Source organism: Carcharhinus amblyrhynchos, chromosome 10 (genome assembly GCF_965287045.1).
Source record: "Carcharhinus amblyrhynchos chromosome 10, sCarAmb.v2.hapA, whole genome shotgun sequence".
NCBI classification, from domain to species: domain Eukaryota; kingdom Metazoa; phylum Chordata; class Chondrichthyes; order Carcharhiniformes; family Carcharhinidae; genus Carcharhinus; species Carcharhinus amblyrhynchos.
In genome coordinates, this window is record NC_137333.1 from 67,632,316 (window position 1) to 67,653,810 (window position 21,495).

The window sequence follows — 21,495 nt, forward strand, 5'->3', positions numbered from 1 at the left end:
GTCCTAAAGTGGCTGACAATGTGTGTGGAAGGAGCACTGATCACAGGTTAAAGAGATGTGTATTGTCTCCAGACAGCACAGTGAGTGAGGTTTTGCAAACCCAGGCAAGTCTAATCAGTAATCTCTAAACTATCGGTGCTTTATATGCTCTGTCCGAGGCCAGAACTCTCCATTCACCTGACGAAGAGGGAGTCCCCTCAAAAGCTTGTGAGTTTACTGTCAAATAAATCGGTTGGACTAAAACCTGGTGTTGTCAGACTTTTTACTGTGTTTACCCCAGTCCAACGCCGGCACATCCACATCAATATATTTCTAAGTCAGGATGGTGAGTAACTTGAGGGGTAACTTCCAGGTGATGGTTTCCCATTTCTCTATTGTCCTCATCCTTCCAGATGGTAGCGGTTGTGGGCTTGGAAGGTACTGCCTAAGGAGCCTTCGTGAGTTCCTGTAGTGTATCTTGTAGCTGGTACACATTGATGCCACTGTGTGTGAAGTGGATATTTGTGGATGGGCTGTCAGTCAAGAATGCTGCATTGTCCTGGATGATGTTTAAGCTTCTTGACTGTTGTTGGAGCTGCAGTCATCCAGGAGAGTATTCCCTCACACTCCTGACCTGTGCTTGTAAATGGTGGACAGGCTTTGAAGAGTCAGGAAGTGAGTTACTCACTACAGGATTCCAAGCCTCTGACCTTCTTTGTAACTACAGTATTTGTATGGCTAGTCCAGTTCAGTTTCTGCTCAACAGTAACCCCCACAGTGCTATTGTAGAAGGATTTACAGGATTTTGACTCACAGTCAGTGAAGCAATGGCGCACAGGATGGAGTTGGAAAAGAATGACAGCTCATTTCAGAGATGACTTGTTGATTTGAATACAACACAATTAAATTGAGAAGTCCTGCAGAGATTTTCATTGAGAAACAAGCCTTAAATTTTAGCAAAACTATATTGAAAATTTTATGCAATCCTTAACGTTACAGAAATAATTTTGAGTCACTCAGTCACTGATTGACAGGTACTGTTTGCACTAACTTGAATAGAAGCAATAGATTCAAAACTGTTTACAGGAGTAGACGAATAGCGAAGAAGTTAGCAACATGTGTTAAGATCGCAACTCCATTAGAAGAGAATGATTTGGCATATGTACAAATCTTGATACTATTACTGGAGCTATTTCCATTTTGGATTTTATACTAAACATGCTTCTGAGCCAAATCATAAACAGAATGAAAAATGTTTTATAAATTTAAATTATTTTTCCACCCATTTCCCCCCCTCATTGAATGCATTAATTATTCCAATTTTTGGACTTTGCGTAATTTAATATATTCTATTTTTATTCTTGATATTTCTCTTGAGTTCAAGAACAGGCCTCCGTCTTCTCATCTTTCAGATAGTCTCATTCCTTACATATCCACATTTGAGGGATTGAGCTATTTATAAATTTGCTGTCATTTTGATGGATGCATGCAAGACTAGACATTTGCTCTGACATGCAGCCTTTCAAGACAACAGTTGCTTTGGAATCGTAAACTGTTTCCATCATAGTTTAAAATCCTCAAGTGTAATATTACTGTTATACTTCACTGTCTGAGGTTACATTGCCCTTGCCATCTTTTAACAAAATGTGTCCTGTAGAAAGCATTATTTGTGTGGTTTTTGCTATATTCACAGCTGCTGTTGTGTTAAAAGATACCATATAACGAAAGGACACTTATGATAGACTTGTTTAAATACATAATATTTTTATTTTGCAGCTCCCTTCTGCTTCTGTATTTTATCTCATTTTCCTGCTTCTGTATTATCAATCTAACTACTGTAAGTGCACCTCCAATAGCTAAGAGATATGCTTGCATGTCAGGAAACCTGATGATTTGTCCCTATTTGCCAACTCCGTTCTTTGATGAATAGTGTGTACTGTAACCATGCAATACATGAGCAGCACAATTGGCACAGTTGTTAACACTGCTGCCCCATAGCTCCAGGGACCCAGCTACAATTCCAGCCTTGGGTAAAGTTGTATGGAATTTGCGCATTCTCCCCATGTCTGCGTGGTTTTCCTCTGGGTTTTCTGGTTTCCTCCCACAGTCCAATAATGGGCAGGTTAGGTGGATTAGCCATGCTAAATTGCCTCTGAGTGTTCTGAGATGTGTCGGTGAGGTGGATTAGCCTTGGTAAATGTGTGTGGTTATAGGGATAGTCCAAGGGAGAGGACCTGAGTAAGATACTCTGTCAGAGAGTCAGGGCAGACTCAATGGGCCGAATGGCCTCCTGTTCTGAGGGATTCTGTGAGTTACAATTTAACAGTCCTCATGAAACCCATGGCACTCACTTGTGGACAGGGGAATTCTAAAAGACTGGAGTTGTATTTTCTTAATGGAAATCAACCCAATGAGCATCTCAACTGGAATTGCTAGCAACCATTCTCACTTCTCTTTCCAAATAATACCAGAAATTTTTGTCAAATGTTTGAATACCACATGCACTCTCTGAATATGTGGTGTCATGATTACAATCCTCTCCAACTCCTGAGTTTGTCATTTCATCAATACCACTGCAGGATGTGTGTTTTTATTGGGGAAACAGGAAACTGGACAACAAAGTTGAAAGTAGGCTCTAGTTACCTCCAAGCAACTGGTTCAAGAGTTGCTTGGGTAGAGCTTTGGCACCTTGTCCCAAGCCATATCATTCAAATGAGCTTCTTGCATGGCCATGGAAGGAAGGAAAAAAAGGAATAAACATATTGTCAATTGCAGATTCAGTCACATACTGATCATGAATAAATTAGTGAATTGGATTATCCTGAAAGTATATGAAGATGTCCTGTTACAGCTTGCCTCTCCTTATTTCTCTGTCAATCCTAACAAAACTGATGTTGGGGCATAATTTTCAGATAATAGCACCCCTGAATGCTTTACCTAGGCGGCCACATAGGTTGTCACATGCAAAATACACAGTGCATGCTGGTAGGATAGTTTATGAAAGGTGTGATAACTAAGATTGCTGCTGCCTTCATCTTCAGTCCACAAATACACATTTTCTATCAAAGGACAACAGCATAAATGATATTTATCTCCTCAATGGGACTGAATGTCATCTTGGTACTGCCCACCAGGCATCAGGCAGCGCCAAGGGGATGGGGCAGGGCCTAGGGGGGAAGATCAGTTGCCGGGGGGGGGGGGGGGGTCCTGCTGCCATTCTGCAGTTGAGATCAGCGGCAGAAGCAGGAAAGAGGGGCCACCAGGATCTTGGGGAGGGGGTGTCGCAGGGGCTGCTGGGGGGGAATTGGGGAGATCAGGACTGGTGGGTGGGGGAGGCATCGAGAGATGTTCGGGAGGCCAGCAATCTGGGGGTGGGGAGGGGGCTCGCAAAGCCACCGATGAAGGGTTGCTGTGCTGGCCAGCAATCGGGAGGCTGGCACTGCAGGGCAACTGGGCATGTGCTGATTTCCGCTAAGACAGATTGTCGCATGTGCAGTGGCCCACTTAGCACTATGCTGCCATCCTCACCAACGTGAATAGGCCCTGCCTACTAATTTTCTGCGTGAATCTCCCTGAGGCAGTACGCAATGCACAAAATGTGGGAGATTCTTTTTGAAAATCCCACTAAAAAAAAAATGGAGTTATAGAATCATAGAGGCATCAAGGTTTATAGCATGGAAACAGGCCCTTCTGTCCAATTTGTCCATGCCGCCCATTTTTTACCACTAAGCTAGTCCTAATTGCCCACATTTGGTCCATATCCCTCTATACCCATCTTATCTATGTAACTGTCTAAATGCTTTTTAAAATTGTACTTGCCTCTATGACTGCCTCTGGTAGCTCATTCCAGATTGGCACATAGAAATTTTTTTTGGGAAAATCCTGGTTATACTCTTGAAAAGGTAAGGCTGAGAGGTGACCTAATAGTGGCCTTTAAATTCATGAAAAGTTTGGTAGAATAGACACAGAGGCTGGAATCTTGTTGAGTAGCTGAGAGTCTTGAATGTCAGCTGGACAGCCAGCAAGAGACTTAAGCTGCCTCTTTTTGGGAATGCCCACTGAACCACACATCAATCAGGCAATGGCTAGGTCAGCAATGGGCCTTCCCCAGACTCAGGAATCCAGGGACATCCATTCTTTTTCCACCAAGTGCTGCTGGCCAGTCAGAAGCTGGCTGCTCTTGTGCTCAGTGACACTGGGAAGACCATGGCTACTGCCGGAAGGACACGCACTGGGGTCCCAAGAAGGTAGAGCAACTGAAGCCATAGGTATGTAATGTTGGGGGTCAGGTTTTGTGGGGTGGGAATAAGAGGGGAAGAGGTGGGGCGCAGGAATAAGCGGCAAGGGCAGGTGTTGGTTCTCAGTGTCACACCCCTCTTTCCAGATGTCCAATCCCTCAATCAGGCACTGAGTGCTTGTGGTCAAGGGATCCCTCCCCCCTTGCTGTGTTAAGTTGGCTGAACAGTTTAATTTGTCACACAGGCCACATCTGCGGCTCGCTTAATACCAGCAGTGATGGGATAAAGCCCTTAAAGACAGTGGGGCGAGTAGGGCAAACATAGGCCTTCCTATCCAGAACTTAACACTGGCAGGGGTGGGAAGGGGCAGGATTCCAATATTCCACCATCCCATCTATGAAATGCCTTTCCACCAGCAAGAGTGCAAGATTCTGGCCAGAGTGTTTCTAATTCTGAAAAAGAGCAAAACTACAGGCATCAATAGAAGATAGCCACCAAGAGATCAAATCACCAATTAAGAAGAATCTTTTTCCCAAAATGTGATGAGAATGTGGAACACACAGGGTGTGTTTGAGGATAATAGTACAGATGCATTTAAGGGAAAGCTAGATAAGCATGTGAGGGAAGTTGGAATAGAGATGACAACCTGAGAGTTAGATGACGAAGAATAGGAGGAGGCACAAATGGACCACAGGCATGGACTGGCTGGGCCAAGTAGACTGTTTCTGTGTTGTTTACCTGATATAATTTATTTATCTTGTAATATAGCTGAATGACAGACTTTTATGCAACAAGCATCAGACACAATAAAAAGATAGAAATTATGAAAGGAAATTTTTATTACAATCATTATTTTTCCTTATCTTCTTACAGATTGAAACTGTGCAGTGTAAGCACTGCGACAAGCATGTCAAGATGCTGCAAGAAAAGGAGGCTGAGATTCGAGATCTGAAGGTTCTTTTGAACAGGTCAGTTCTCATAATTTATAAACACTGAGACCACAAAATATAGATTAACATAAAAGCATCTCATCTATCAGTGCTTTTTTTTGAAGATATAGGAAAACTTTATGTTTTGCCTTAATTTATTCTAATTTTCACCTCACTTTCCAATGTCAATCTCTCTTCAAAATCTTAAATTTCAGTTGTGATCAGGGCTTATTCTCTCAAGCTGAATAAACTCTCTAATAGCAGTCATTGTTTAACTTTTCATTGAGGGAAGGGTCCCTTCCATTGTGTGCACAGCCTTAGGGTGCCCTCACAAATATTGTCACACACTGGGGAACCTTTGCCTGAACTTTCAACCAAAAGCAACACTTTGTGGATGTTTGAAATCTGAAACAAGAGAAAAAAAATTCTGTAAATTCTCAGCAGGTCAATCGCTTTGGTGACCTTTCCTCCAAAATTACCAGCTCTTCAACGCAAAGCGTCATCTATTACTGCAAAATATTTTACAGTATTAGGATACAGCAACAGAAATGATGTGCTAATAGGTTAATAAGTACAGAGAGATGATAAGCAGAATAATGACCTCGCAGGCCCCACTTTGGAAGTCAATGCCCTTTCCAACTGACAGGACCAAAAATGAAAGGAAATCAAAACAGAGGCTAAGAATTCAGGTGCACCAATTACTTTCAGGTGGAGTCAAAAATGGTTCCAAATAACAGATTGCAAACTATTTGGAAAATCCTGCAGGGAAGTTGCGGGGGGGTTGGGGGGGGGACAAATAAGATTTTAATATTTTTTTAAAATGAGAACAATGGAAATCTGGACATAACTTGAATGCTACTATAAATGACCAGAATTTTCTTTCTTATCTGGGATGTTGTTATAATTATGGACTGTTACAGGGATATAGGAGGCCATTTGGCCCAATGTGCACCTGTGGACTCGTTGGCCGAAATTTTACTGGCATGCCCGCCATGATTGTGGGGGTGGGCGAGGCTCGGAGAATGGCATTTTCCATTGGTCTAGGGCAGGATCGTATGAACCTCAGGCAGACGTGCCAATAAAATTCTGCCCTTTGAATTAATCCTACTCCCTTTCTTCTCCCCCATAACTCTGCTAACTTCTGAGACTGACCCATATTTTTAAATATTTGACGTGCAAGTTGTATCTTTTATAAAAGCATGCACCAAAGCGTACCAAATTTTGCAGCTAAACCTCAACAGTGGATATACCAGTTAATCACTTTGGCTTTGTACATAAGGAAGAAAAGCGATGTATAGCACTTTCCTCGCAGTTAGAAAGTCATGGTCTCAATCCCCAGTTAAGAGATTGAATATGTAATATAGATTGATCCTCCAATACAATACTGGTGAAATGCTGTATTGTCACAGGTGCCATCTTTTGGGCAAGAAATTAAATCGAAGCACTGCCCGCCCTCAAATATGCCGTAGTGCTATTTGAAGAGATGGGGGGGTTCTTGTGATATACTGGGTAGCATTTATCCCTCAACTGCATCACTGAAAAGTAGATTATCAGATCATTTATCACAATGATGTTTTGGGCTTTTGCTGAGTTCAAATACATTTGTCTGAATTACAACAGTATCTCATGTCAAAAATACTTGATTGGCTGTGAAAAACTGGATTGTCCTGAACATCATCAAAGATGCTTCTTAAAAACATGGGTTTGAGATTGGGTTCAGTATTCCAACCCCAATTCCCCATTTATCAACAGTCTCAGACGTTACCTTCCTGTGCGTGGTAAAAGATAAAAGGAACCACAAAATAAACATCCTATAGTAAATTTGTAAATAAAATCATGCTGTGTTTTGTGTAGAAGTACCTTAATCACCCAAGTGCATTTCCTTAGTGCCTGTCTTTCTTTTACCTTCACCCACCCTAGTGCTCAAGCACACTAGCAACAGTAGCATGCCTGATGGAATGTTACTGACTTTAAGGAGAGGAAACTGCAGATGACCTTGACTGATGACTTCAGCCAGTTCTGGGCCTGCAAGTCCCAGTTGCTTATTCTGCCATCTTGACATGGGTAGCAGAGCCTGGGCTGGTTGATTGACAGGCAACAAAGGCACATTCACATTCTAATTCAATTTAATACATTTGCTTATTAAATAATCCACACAAAATTAAACTAAGTACTTTGTGTACACCCATTCTCGGGCCATTCTTTGCAATAGCCATTTTCCACCATAAACAGTTCACCTCACTGGACACACCTTGCAACTTGCTTATGTCCTGCTCAGCACATTCAGTCACCTAGGCCACTTCCCCAGGTTTTTCTAAAGAGATTTTGGTCCCAGCCAGTAACTTCCTTTGTACAATGACATGGTCTCTTAACATTCCTCCGAAAGCTGGGCCAAATTTGCAGTGTGTTGCTAGCGCTCTTAATCTGGCCAAGAAGCCTGAGACTGTCTCTCCCAGCCCTTGGACTACTAAATGAAATTTGTACCTCAACATAATGATTTTGGGTCAGGGATTGAACTTATTTTTACTATTTCAACTATCTGGTCAAAAGACTTTGTGCCTGGAGTATCAGGCAATGTTAGACTTTTCATTCAGCTGTAAGCATGCGGGCTACAGACTGTGAAAAAATAATCTTTTGCTTTTCCTCAGCTGTGGTTGCATTGGCTACAAAGAATGAAAGCAGCCTTTCAGGATACTGTCTCCAGTTTTCCACTTGTGGATCAAATGATTCAATCTTTCCAATTAAAGGCATTTTAATGTGCATATGTACCTTCCGCATAGTTTAATGTTAAAGTCTCCAACCCGTCTAGTTGCTCACTGCAATCCCCAGCCACTACCGAAGGTTTTTCCTTGTTGCCAGTGTAATAAATTGAGGGTGGCTTGATGTGGCTCAAAGTATAAAAGGGTTTATTACCAACGATAAATAGTTATTTACTAACAGGGGTCTTACAGAACTAACGATGTGACTATTCCTCCCTGGCTCCAACTGAGGATCCTCTCTGTATATGGGCCCTCGCACCCAATTGGCTCAGCTTCTTGCCACGACTCTCCATAGGGTCTGGCCTGATCATGAGACCTTCAAGGATTGCCATCTTAAAGGGGCCACGCTACCATATTAGGATTTTGGTTCTCTGTTGATTAGGGTTGCCAACTCTCCAGGATTGGCCTAGAGTCTCCAGGAATTGAAGGTCAATCTTGCTGAGTGCAATCCTGGAGAAAAATTATCGGACATTGTTTTTTTATTGGTCATTTTCTTTGAAAGTTTCTCCTTAACAGATATAAAAATATTGAAAATGGGGGAAGACTGGCTGTTTGGCTGACAGGGTCATCAATTTGTTAATGTGTCTTTTTTGGTCTCCAATTGGCATGGAGAGGCAGTTACGTCACCTTGGTGTCTTGGCCAATTCCTGGTTGGAGTGCGGGGAAAAGTCATGTAATGAAACCTCCCGGAACTTAATCACAGTTTATCACAGTTGGCAACCATACTATTGATACAGGCAGCCAATCATCAGTGTGGTTGGCACTGTTTGCACTCAGAAATCATAATAATGACATGAAGTTGGCATGCTATCAGGGGCTATCCAATTTAGTCCCTAATTTCTTTCAAGCATAAATGAAATTGAGTTAAATGATGGGGATATAATTAGGCTCATGTGTACAAAAGTAACTCAGTTGTCATTTTAAAATCATGCATCCATTTCGCCTTTTTATATCAAACTGATTTATGTTATTATTTATTGTTAAATAACAAAATGTATAGTGGTTTGGGAAGCAAGCGTTGGTTGGAACTGGAAATATCACGGAAAAGGAGGTGGAAGTTTGATTGGTGTGACCAGCCAACACATTCATCAATCATGTTATATTGAGGCCTATAGTTTTAACATGTTGCTCTTCAATGAGAAAGTTACATGAAAATGTTGGCAATGTTCACAGATACATCAATCACTGCTATGATATGTGGCCAGAATATTAACTAACACAAGAGTGGCAGTCCGGAATGAGTCAGAGGATGAAAACTACTAAAATTGGCAGTAATGTGCTTGTGTTGTAGGTTGGTTTCAGCTGTACTTACAGCAGAAGTCAAAGCTGTCAACTGGCTCTAGCTGATCATGGAGCTTGCAAACAGGTTTATCTTCACCGATAGATGTGTCAAGGGCCGAAGACATGGTTATTACCACAATATAAATAACTGATTGGCTTCCTGTGTTCTATATTCTATATTTGGGGTACATTAGAACTAACATCCATCATTAACTTTACATTTGATCACTCCTTGCCATGTGACTTTTCAGTTTGCCCCTAGATCTTGTGGAAGTTTAGAATGGAAGAAATTCTTTACTTGAATTCTTTTATGATTGGTGAGACTTGGCTGGCAGTGTGATTTCCAGCTAAGCTGCCGATTAAAAGTTTGGGATGTAATGTACAAATAAAAATGGTCCCTCCAGCACAAATTAAAAAGTCATAAATATTGACAGTATCTGCAATAAAAGCACAGTATGAAAATGGTACTAAAGCAATCAGAAAAACAAGAGCATTTGAAATCTGTCCCCATTTAATGGTTCAGTCACATGTGCAATTCACCTTGTGCTCATTCATAATTGGCTTTGAAGGGTCGAAGCATGATCCATTCTTAAATCTGGAAATTGTACCACATGTTCGTTTCAATTTGCTTTTGCAGTTTTAATTTCAAAACTTTTAGTATTTATTCTGGAGTCTTAACAGCAACATTTATGTACAGCTCCCATATTCAGAAAGCTATCACATGACAATTTCCATGCAGGGAAATAAAGAGCTACAATGAAACATTGAAGGCAGATTTGATAAGGAAGGTTTCAATGTACATTTTTTGAAAGCAGTGAGGGAGATGGTAAGTGGAGTGCTGTAATAAAGCTTTGGCACAAAGAAATATAAAGCAAGCAACAGGGAATTTGAATCTTTTTTTTACTCTACCCTTGATTTTCTTTTCATTTGGCTTGAATAAAAATGAAAATCAAGTGAAGTGTAAAATGGGCTGCCAATTTGCTATCGTTTGATTTGCACTAATTCGCACAGACAAATTTCACTCCAAAATGTGCCCAACTACTTTCACATGCAAAATGAAACCAGTTTAAAAATTGAATACAAAAAGAGTAAGTGGTAAACTATGCATGAAAAAAAACTTATCTGGACAGTGTTTTTCACATCCTCACCCTGAAGCGCTCTGCAGTCAATAAACATGCACTGCACTGAAATTTAGGGCCCTTTGTTACCATTTTGATTCTAAGTGCTGGGTGGACTTGAACCTAGGAGTGATCCGTCTTTTAGACCCATTCCGAGGTGCCCCCATACACACTCTGACTGCAAAATATCAGCGATTCCGAATCATACTGCAGAAGCCTGTGGGTGCGGCTCAACACACCTGAAATGCTGTAGCTCTGATCAGCACCTCGAACTGCGCATGCGCAGAAACAGAATGATAGGATGCTGCTCCTCTGCCACATCCCTTCTGGGCTGGATAATGCCTCCTACTGGCCCCCACTGACATTACCCCATCCCCACAATATTACTGACCCCCTTGTCCCCCCTACACCCTGCCGCCCAGACTGATCAGAGGCAGAGTGGCAGCAAACTCCCCCCTTTCCTTCCCACTGATCACAGCCAGAGTGGCAGCAAACCTTCCATTCCCCCCATGGATCTCAGGCAGGGTGGCAAGACCCCCCTTTCACCCTACCCCCCAATAATCTCAAGCAGAGAGCCATCAGATGCTCAGCACTTGCCTCCTCACTAACCCTCACAGATGGAGCTCCCGAATTGGACTTACATGAAGCATGCCTGTTTCGCGCCGATTCTGCATGGGTGAACTCAGTGGTAATGGAGGAAGTGCTGGTAAAGCTGGGCACGCAGCCCATTAAGTCAATTTAAATGCATGCAAATACATTTAAATTGCCGTCGCGCCTGTTTCGAGCATGGTCCCAAACATGGCCATTTCCAGGCTTTGGTAAAGGGGGAACCGGTGTGGAGTTGAGCGCGGATTGTGCTACTTGCCTTGTGCCACTCACCTTGCACTTCTTGCCTCACGCCTGAGTTTACCAAGTTTTCGTGCCCGATAACGGGCTTAACACATCGGTAAAATCAGACCCATAATCTTGAATTATATGCTGAAATCCTTAAATGGAGCTTGAACATATGGCTTTCTAAACGGAGGGATAAGTAATGGCACTGAACCAAGACTGACACCTCAAAATTCCCTTTACCTGTTTGGCACCTGCTATTTAATGGATGGAAAATCATGAACAGTCTGTGCCTGAAATTTTGATTCCAGATATACCTGTTGGACTTTAACCTGAGGTTGTGAGACTTCTTACTCTTCCTATATTTGATAGTGAAAGAAAGTTCCATCATTTTGTTCCTCTGTGTTGCACCAACATTGATATGCACTGCACCAAGAGTTATTGATTTCAGCTGAAGACATCAATGAACTTGTCTTACTGTCTTTGTCTAGGCAAAAACAAGAGCTGAGTCAACAGCGGAAAAGCCCAGGAAATGAGATCCAATTATATAGTGGTACATTGGAGAGAAAGGATGCACTCCTGGTGAGTCTTGGCCGACTATATAAACACATTCACAGTTGTTTCAAATGGGTCACTTCCAAAGATAGGGACGTAGAATAAAGAACCAATGATGGCTTCAGGTCTACATATTCTTAAACTTACAGAATCATAATTTTTATACATAAATAATATTTCCTCAGACAGAGTATATAATGTTCCATAATAAATTAATTTCATTTTGAGTTTCTGAATGAGAGTGGATTTCAATATCAAAATAGTTATAATTATAGGAGGAATGATTTCCAACAGTTCTAGTTGTAGCCCATGGTCTCTCACATTGTGAATACTAATTTCTTTGTAAATGATGCTCTCACATTATACGTGCTCAAAGGTTGGACCTGCGTTATTTATTTTAATTTTGGGAGGATATTTGTAATGGAAAGTACAGGATACAATACCCTGAAATTGACTTTAATGTGCCATTAAAAGGAATTAATTATTGGTTTGGGAAACTACTGTGCTTTTTAATCTACTTATGCACTAGTCCATGGGCATAATGTAGTGAGGCAGCTATGTAGTTTTAAGCACCATTTTAAAGATCTGAAAAGAATTAGAACAGAATCCCGACAGTGCAGAAGGAGGCCATTCAGCCCATCAAGTCTATACCAACCACAATCCCTGCCAGGCCCTATCCCCATAACCCCTCATACTTATCTTACTAATCCCCCTGAACTAGGGTTAACTTAGCATGGCCAATCAACGTAAGATGCACATCTTTGGACTGCGGGAGGAAACCGGAGCACCCAGAGGAATCCCACAGGGGAGTATGTGAAGACTCCATACAGACAGTGACCCGAGGCTGGAATTGAACCTGGGTCCCTGGCACTGTGAGGCAGCAATGCTAACCACTGTGCTACCCCAGATTGTGTGACTGGGTGAAAACCTGCCAAATGGAGTTTAACGTGGGAAAGTGTGAGGTTATGTACTTTAGTAGGGAGAATCAAAAAGCACATTATCTAAATGGGGAGAGAGAGACTGCAGCTAAGTGAAATGCAGAGGGATCTAGATGTTCTAGTGCACGAATCACAAAAAGCTAGGCAGGCAGGTCCAACAGTAGTTAAGAAGGCAAACAGCATTTTGGCCTTCATTGTAAAGGGGCTGAAGTTTAAAAAAGGGAGGTTTCATTGAGATTGTGCAGGGTGTTGGTGAGGCCTCACCTGGAATACTGCCTACAGTTTTGGTCAATTAACGATCATGCCAGTTTTAAAATGCAGCCAAGATCAGCATTTATTTGTGGCCAACAGTTTGATGACTCAGATGGATTTAATAATCAGATTCTGGAAGTATTGGTCTATGGAGCATGTAAACTGACTAAAGTTATATACAGGAGGTAAGGAATCTCCACCACCAAAGTGCCAAATCTGATAGGTGTAGGAAAAATAGTTAATTGATAAATAAAGGTTTTCAAAATAATTGGGATACAAGAAAGAAGATGGTTTGAAGAAATCTACCACATCTTCTAACTGGCAAGAAATATTGGCTAAACTCCCAACTCGCACCTATCAAGATTACTTCAGTTACCTCTAAGCAACATTTTAGATCTTGCTGCTATTGCACGCATTGTGGTATCACATCATAACTAATGCTGTGCTATCAGAAGCACCATGCTTTAACTAAAGAAACTTCTCGAATGACAAGGGAAAGTTGTTGAAAGAACCAACTCACAATGACAGTAATTATATACATTGCAGGACACAAATATGCCATTTTATTCATTAACGTCTTGGTTTTATATATATTGTATGTATATGTATATATAAATATATTCAACACTATTCAAACTTGCCCTTTGTCAAACCTGGAATTGTTTTCCCTCCTTTTTAATGATGCTTCTGGAGAGGAAGACTACAGGAATCATAGAAATTATAGTATAGAATGAGGCCATTCAGCCCACCACATTTATCCAGTGCAAATTAATTAAATGCAACAATCAACTCAAGTCCCATTTACGTGTTCTTTTCCATATTATTTAATATGCCTCTTTTTAAAATAATTTCCCAACCCCTTATTGAATAATTTTATGGTCTCACTTACTGTAGCCTGTTATGGTAAAGGATTTCATTTGTTCAATACATTCTTCTAGGACAAACCTCTTCTTGGATCTTCTTCATTTAAGTGATAATTATCAGTCAATACCTCTTGTTACAGATTTGCCAACACATGGAAAGAATCTGTTGCTGTTGACCCTCCCAGAATCTCTCATAATTTAAAAACTTTCAATCACCTTGGCCTCTTTGGTTCCACTGGGAAAACTATTCTTTGAAGTCTTTCTTCATAGAACATAAGAACATAAGAAATAGGAGCAGGAGTAGGCCATCTAGCCCTTCGAGCCTGCCCCGCCATTCAATAAGATCATGGCTGATCTGTCGTGGCTCAGTTCCACATTCCCGCCCTCTCCCCATAACCCTTAATCCCCTCGCTTATCAAAAACCCATCAACCCGCGTCTTAAAAATATTTAGCGAGGCAGCCTCCACCACGTCAACAGGCAGAGAATTCCAGAGATTCACCACCCTTTGAGTGAAGAAGTTCCTCCTCAACTCCGTTCTAAACCGCCCCCCCTATTTCTTGAGGCTGTGCCCCCTAGTCCTACTATCCTTTCTGAGCGGGAAGAGTCTCTCCACCTCTATCCTATCCATCCCATTCATCATCTTATACGTCTCAATGAGACCTCCCCTCATTCTTCTAAACTCTAACGAGTACAAGCCTAGTTTATTCAGCCTCTCCTCATAGCTCAACCCCCTCAATTCCGGCATCAGCCTAGTAAACCTCCTCTGCACTCCCTCCAAGGCCAAAATATCCTTGCGTAAGTACGGCGCCCAAAACTGCGCACAGTACTCCAGCTGCGGCCTCACCAATGCCCTATACAGCCGCAGCAAGACCTCCCTACTTTTATATTCAATCGCCCTCGCTATGAAGGCCAGCATCCCATTCGCCTTCCTGACCACCTGCTGCACCTGCAAGCTGGGTTTTTGCGACTCATGCACAAGGACCCCAAGGTCCCTCTGCACCGTCACCTGCTGCAGTTTTTCGCCACATAAGTAATAATCCTTCCTACCATTCTTTCTACCAAAGTGGACCACCTCGCACTTGCCAACATTAAATTCCATTTGCCATTTCCTGGCCCATTCGCCCAGCCTATCTAGATCCTTCTGCAGACTCTCCACACCCTCCGCACAATTTGCCGTTCCACCAATCTTGGTGTCATCAGCAAATTTCGACACCCTACACTTGGTTCCCTCCTCCAGATCATCTATATAAATGGTAAATAGTTGAGGCCCCAGCACCGACCCCTGGGGCACTCCACTAGTCACCATCCGCCAATCCGAATAGCACCCATTGACCCCCACTCTCTGCCTCCTATTTGACAACCAATCCTCTATCCACGCTAACACCCTACCCCCAACTCCATGTCCCCTGACCTTCTGCAATAACCTCTTGTGAGGTACCTTGTCAAACGCCTTTCTGAAAATCCAGAAAGACCACATCCACCGGCTCTCCTCTATCCACCGCCCTAGACACATCCTCATAGAACTCCAGTAAATTTGTCAGACACGACTTCCCTTTAACGAAACCGTGCTGCGTCTGCTCTATCAAGCAATTCCTCTCAAGATGCCTTGCTATTTCCTCCTTGATGACGGATTCTAACATTTTACCTACAACAGACGTTAAACTAACCGGCCTATAATTCCCTGCCTTTTGCCTGCCACCCTTCTTAAACAACGGCGTAACATTAGCTGCTTTCCAATCTTCCGGCACTTCCCCGGAATCCAGCGACGTCTGGAAAATAACCACCAAGGCATCCACTATCACCTCTGCCATTTCTTTCAGAACCCTCGGATGCATTCCATCTGGTCCTGACGACTTGTCCACAATCAGCCCCTCCAGTCTGTCGAGCACCTCCTCTCTAGTAACAGTAATGTCATTAAGACCCTCCAGTCCTACCACCTTTCCATCTCTAACACCCGGCAAATTATTCACGTCCTCCTCCGTGAAGACAGAAACAAAAAAGTTATTCAGGACCTCAGCCATATCCCCATCCCCTACCACTAAGTCCCCCTTCTCATCCTCTAAGGGACCAACGTTCACCCTAGCCAGCCTCTTCCTTTTTATATATTTATAAAAACTCTTGCTATCCTTTTTTATATTAAGCGCTAGCCCAGCTTCATAGTTTCTCCAACCCTTCTTTATCAACTTCTTTGTCAATCTTTGTTGACTTTTAAACCTCTCCCAATCCTCTTCTCGCCCACTACTCTTAGCTACTCTAAACGCCTCCGCTTTTAATTTAACACTTTCCTTCACCTCCTCCGTTATCCACGGCTTATTACCTCTCCTCCTACTGTCCTTTTTGACCATCGGAATAAATTTCCGCTGAGCACCAAGAAAGATCTCCTTAAAGATCCTCCACTGCTCCTCAGCAGACCTACCTTCCAACGCGCTCCCCCAGTCCACATTCGCCAATTCTTCTCTCATCCTACCGTACTCCCCTCTGTTCAAACAAAGGACGCGCATCCGGGAACCCACTTTCTCCTCCTCCATCTGCACCAGAAACTCCACCATACCATGATCACTCTCCCCAAGAGGATCCTTCAGCTAACAATATTGTTCAAGCAATTGTTTGCATATCCATCACAATAATACGCTACACAGAATTGAATGCGATATTCAAGCTGCAACATGAAAAATAACCTGTACAAATTCACCGTTACTTCCTTGATTTTATATTCATTGGAATTTAATGCTGCTGGGAATCCAGGGGCTACATAGTGGGATGGGGAGGCTCACAGCAGAGAATTCGTTGCTTTCCTGCCTCCCCCAAATTAAGTCCACGGTACTACAGCCTTCCTGCCAGGAGGCTAATTGAGACCCTAAAGTGGCCACAAAGTAAATCCTGGCATTTAAATCCTCGGGCATCCTTTCTTCTCAAGCATTCAGTGCCCAATAGAGCAATTCACCAGCGGCAAGGCAGGGATCAGTGGGAAGACAATCCTGCATCTTTTACCCCTCCACCACCATGTTGGGTCTCCTTGACTGATCTCAGTGATCCCGCCCCACACAGCTGTATTGCGTGGCTCCAGCAACAATCCTTCTACTAGGCCCCATTGTAGTAATTTACACTGGCTACTGCAACTCTCAGAGGCAGGAGGTCTGCCTTGCTACGTAATTCACATTGGAAATTGCCTGATTATGTCTAAATGGAATAGAGCTCCTGTAAATGGCCATAGTGGGCTTTCCCCGGTTGTCCAGGTATTGGACTGGCCTGCCTTCACAGCCATTCAATTCTGTCCGATGTTCCTAAAATGAAAAATTCTATTTGCTTTTTATGGCCTTTTCCAATTGTAATCCCAAATTTAATGTCTTACTGTTCTGCAGCCTTAAAATTCTGCCCTTCCTCGTTTAAGAATTGTCCTGTTTCAGGTATCCTTCTTTTGTAGTTTTTTTCCCTATATGGGAAAGCATTCTATATTCCAATAGAATACTCCACGCTTCTCTACAGAAAGCTGTGGAGGAATATAAGGATGGGGAGGAATTTCTGGAAAGTTTTCTCCAGAATACAGACACACCCCAGAGGAGAGTACGGGGTCAGGAAAGAGCAGGTATGATTGATAAAGACTCAGGTGGTGGAGATTTAGGAAAGATTGACAAGGAGGTCAAACAGACACTAGTCTCTGCCCAACAGGTACGATGTACTCACTATCTTTGAAGACAACTAGAAGGACTGCAGGGAGAGCAGTTGTAATGCAGACCAAGGCATCATGTTTCAGCTGGCTGTCCAGGGTAGGGGGGAGGAGCAGAATATAAATGTGGCAGTAAAAGGAGATGATAATTAGGGAGATGGATGGCATCGTCTGCAGCCAAGAATGAGAATCATGTTGCCTACCCAATGCCACAGTAAGGGATATCTCATGGCAGCTGGAGAGCAATTTGGAAATGGAGAGGGTGAATCCAGTTGTCGTGGTGCATGTCAAAACAAATGACATAAAAAGAAACAGGGAGGAGGTCCTATTGATGAAATATCAGGAGTTAGGCTCTAAATTGAAAAGCAGAGCCTCAAGGGCAGTAATCTCTGTTTTTTGTTTGAACTGTGTGTGTGTTGGAATACAGTAAGAAGTCTCACAACACCAGGTTAAAGTCCAACAGGTTTATTTGATAGCAAAATTCACTAGCTTTTGGAGCGCTGCTCCTTTGTCAGGTAAGGTCTTATCTGACAAAGGAGCAGCACTCCGAAAGCTAGTGGATTTTGCTACCAAATAAACCTGTTGGACTTTAACCCGGTGTTGTAAGACTTCTTACTGTGTTTACCCCAGTCCAACGCCGGCATCTCCACATCACGTGTTGGAATAAACATGGTGCTAAAGAGCTGGTGTAGAAAGAGGGATTCTTTTCCATGGGACAGAAGATGGGAAATTTGTCCAAGTGTAAAGAGTAAATAGGATGAAGGTAAGGGTTTTAAAGTAACTAGTAGGAGGGGACAAGAGGATTCGGAAGAACCGCAAGCAACCTAAATATAAATAAAATAGGGTTCAAATGCACAGAGGAGAATAAAGCCAGCGAGAACATTGATAACAAGTGAATAAATAGAGTTGACATAAAGTGCGAGGAAGCCCTGTTAAAAATGTCTGTGCAGAAATGCACACAGTGTCCATAACAAAACAGAGAAGCTGGAGCCATTCATACATTCAGAGGAACCAGATACCATGGATCATGGTGTAAAAGCTGACCCAGCATATAAAATAACTCAATTTTTTTGGCACTAAAAATCATACTTCTGCATGTACTGAGTACATAACTCAACCTTGCCCCTTTTCAGCTATAAATACCATAATTGCATCAGGAGTCAGCCTCAATTTTCCACCCTAGAATGCAAACTTTATTCACCTCATACTGTCAGTCGGCGCACAGAATCACGCAGATGATAAAGACTATGTTGCGAAGAAGATGTATGGGAGTTGAAGTCACACCGACACTCAGCACAGTGCACATGACATGGTTAATCACAAATAGAAATGGATCCTCCAGCAACATGGATTAAATAAAAAGCTGCTTTCAGCTAAAAGTTATAACACTTCCTCACTCGTTAAATAACTGTGTTGCAGTGAGGCATGTAATGACTTTAACGAGGTCCATGAGGTGGACCTGTTAGAATATTAGATCCCTGATTGAGACAGTTATAGCTGTTCAATTCGGGAACCCTGCAGAGGTAGATAATGTAGAGTGTCAGAGTTACCTGTACTCAGAGTGCATATTCTGGACTGTGGAATACCTGCCTAAGCATTACTAACTATTGTAAATAAATCTGGATTTGGTGAAGGGACATTGGCTTCATCGGAATTATTTCAAGGGAATTCAATGTGAGTGAAAAACTGGCACAAGAATGGAAGAAGGATTCCGTCTGGAAGAAGATGCTTAAGACCAAATGCGCCAACAAAAAGGGACAAACCAGTGGCTTGATATTACATGGAAATATAGAAAGTAGGAGCTGGAGAAGGCCATTCGGCCCTTTCAGCCTGCTCCGCTATTCATCATGATCATCGTTGATCACCTAGCTCAATAGCCTGTCCCTGCCTTCCCCCATATTGTTTGATTCCTTTCGCCCCAAGAATCAAATCTAACTCTTCCTTGAAAAAAATACCATGTTTGGACCTCAGCTGCTTTCTGTGATGGTGAATTCCACAGCATGTATTGGAAAGGTTCGTCAAAAATCAACAGAATGGTTATATCGAACATCACCAGAAATGTAAAGTGTAAAGTTGCACTTCAGTGAACAAAATCAAACCCTGAGTCCAACAAAGATGATAGAGCAACAACTAATTGGTGGGATTTTCCAAAAAATCACTATGGCTGGAAATTTCTGGCCATTCATTACCCTGCCATTGCTGGAAGCGATAATGGAGAATTTGGCACTCAGCCAAATTTCTGTTCACTGCAGTGGGACCAGAGAAACCTGCTGGTGTGAACGGCTGGAAAATTCCGGCCTCAGTGTCATTCTTGAGTGAAAAAACAGACAATAGTAATCATGGAGGATTTCAACACCCTGATATTAATTGAACAGCAGAGATACGTAATGGGGATAAGGGAATAGAGTTCTTTCTATGTGTACTGGGCTGTTTTGTAACCTAGTATGGAATATTCACCACTCAGTCCATTAATGGGAAATGAACTAGAGCAGATAAGAATAATAAAAGTAGGTGAATATCTAGGCAATATTGCCCATAATATACTATGAGTTTAAGCTGATGATAGAAAAGGACATAAATATGAAAAGAACCAAATTAATAGACTGGAGAAAAGCTGATTAATGAGGGGTTGAGAATAGAACGTAGGAAAACAAAATGGGCGTCAATGTTGTCAAAAAATTACGTAGGACAACATGGAAAATATTAAAATATTGTTCAATGGAGTGCCAGAAAATAAATTTTGCTAAAGAACAAACTAAACAACTGCGAGATTCCATGGATGAATAGAGACAATAAGGGAAAAATTGAGGGGTTAGGAAAGAGACATCAATGAAAGCAAACAGACAGCAGAGGAATACAGGATAAGAGAGAATACAAAGAGATTAGGGAAAAAAATTAACAAGGCAGAGAGGGACTGGAAATTAAATTGTCAAGGAACATAAAACAGAATAATAATATATTTTACAGGCATATTAATAAAAAAAGAAGGCTGTGATGAGAATAAGACCATTCAGGGATGGATAGGATATGATACAGTTAGGATAGAGAGATGGTAGAGATCTTAAATTATTATTTTGTTTTGGTATTTATCATGGAAATAGAACAAATGAAGTGACATTAAATGATGAGTTGAGCAATGAGTTAAAATAAAGTTGGGAATATATTGAATAAATTAAAGAAACTAAAAGAGAATAAAACCCTTAGTTTAGATGGATTGCATCCATGGGAAATCTACCTGATGACACAGTTAAATGGCTTCTAATAAGACGTTTATTTATGGAAATTGATGACCAGCCCCCTCGGACATGCAGCTTGTCCAATTTTGATCCACACCTTTAGTAAAATTCCCTAATGACAGATCATCATCAGATAATCCAACTCAGCTCTCCACAAATTTACTGCCCTCCTAGGGTTAGTAAAATTCAGGCCTTTACTAAGTTAACAGGATTTTAATTTATGTTTAACCATCTCTTTAGATTCTTGTTCTGTGACCTTATTTACTCCCTTGTCTTCAATGCTGTCTCTCACTTTATTTTTCCTATGCTCTCCTTCCCTGTTTTGTTTGCAATTAGGCTGTTTACACTTCTTGTACATTCTTCTCGCAATCTTACTATTTTGAAGCCTTTGCTACCCCCCTATTTACTGTTTCTTGCTCTGATAAGAGCCTTAATGATTCTGTTATGTTGAATCTCATCAAACTCCTTTCACGTGGCAAATAAAAAAAGAGTGGAATTTTCCCATAACGTCAGGTTCTTACTGCAAACTGGCGTGTTTCTGCCTGGAGAAACAACCAGATTTTGTCTCCAGATTTTTTGACAAATCAAAGAATAGCAGGGGGGTGTTGCCGTTCATGATGAATGGAGCCTAAAGACACCAGCAAGCCAGCTCAACGGAGATTGGATGCCATTTTCAAAGTTAAGAGACAGCGCCCACTCCCACCACCACCTCTCCATGAACTTTGGGCCCTCTTCCATCCATTCTGAGCAGCAATCTTCCCCCTCCCACCCAGCCATGATCGATTTTCGCCAACAATGTCCCCCTCCCATTCATTACTGGCAATTTCCACCCCTCCATTGTCACCCAG

At 42.0% G+C, this 21,495-nt stretch overlaps 1 protein-coding gene across 7 annotated transcripts in view; it reads left to right on the top strand.

The window, feature by feature from the left end:
* The window catches only part of kbtbd3 (kelch repeat and BTB (POZ) domain containing 3), a 151,062-nt gene that overhangs the window by 56,977 nt on the left and 72,590 nt on the right, over positions 1 to 21,495 (top strand). For all 7 annotated transcript variants that reach the window (XM_080197242.1, XM_080197246.1, XM_080197241.1 and 4 more), the window contains exons 2-3: positions 5,091 to 5,185; positions 11,627 to 11,717. In XM_080197242.1, coding sequence (XP_080053368.1) covers positions 5,133 to 5,185; positions 11,627 to 11,717 — 144 coding nt within the window. In that variant the 5' untranslated portion in view covers positions 5,091 to 5,132. The remainder of the gene's footprint in view (positions 1 to 5,090; positions 5,186 to 11,626; positions 11,718 to 21,495) is intronic.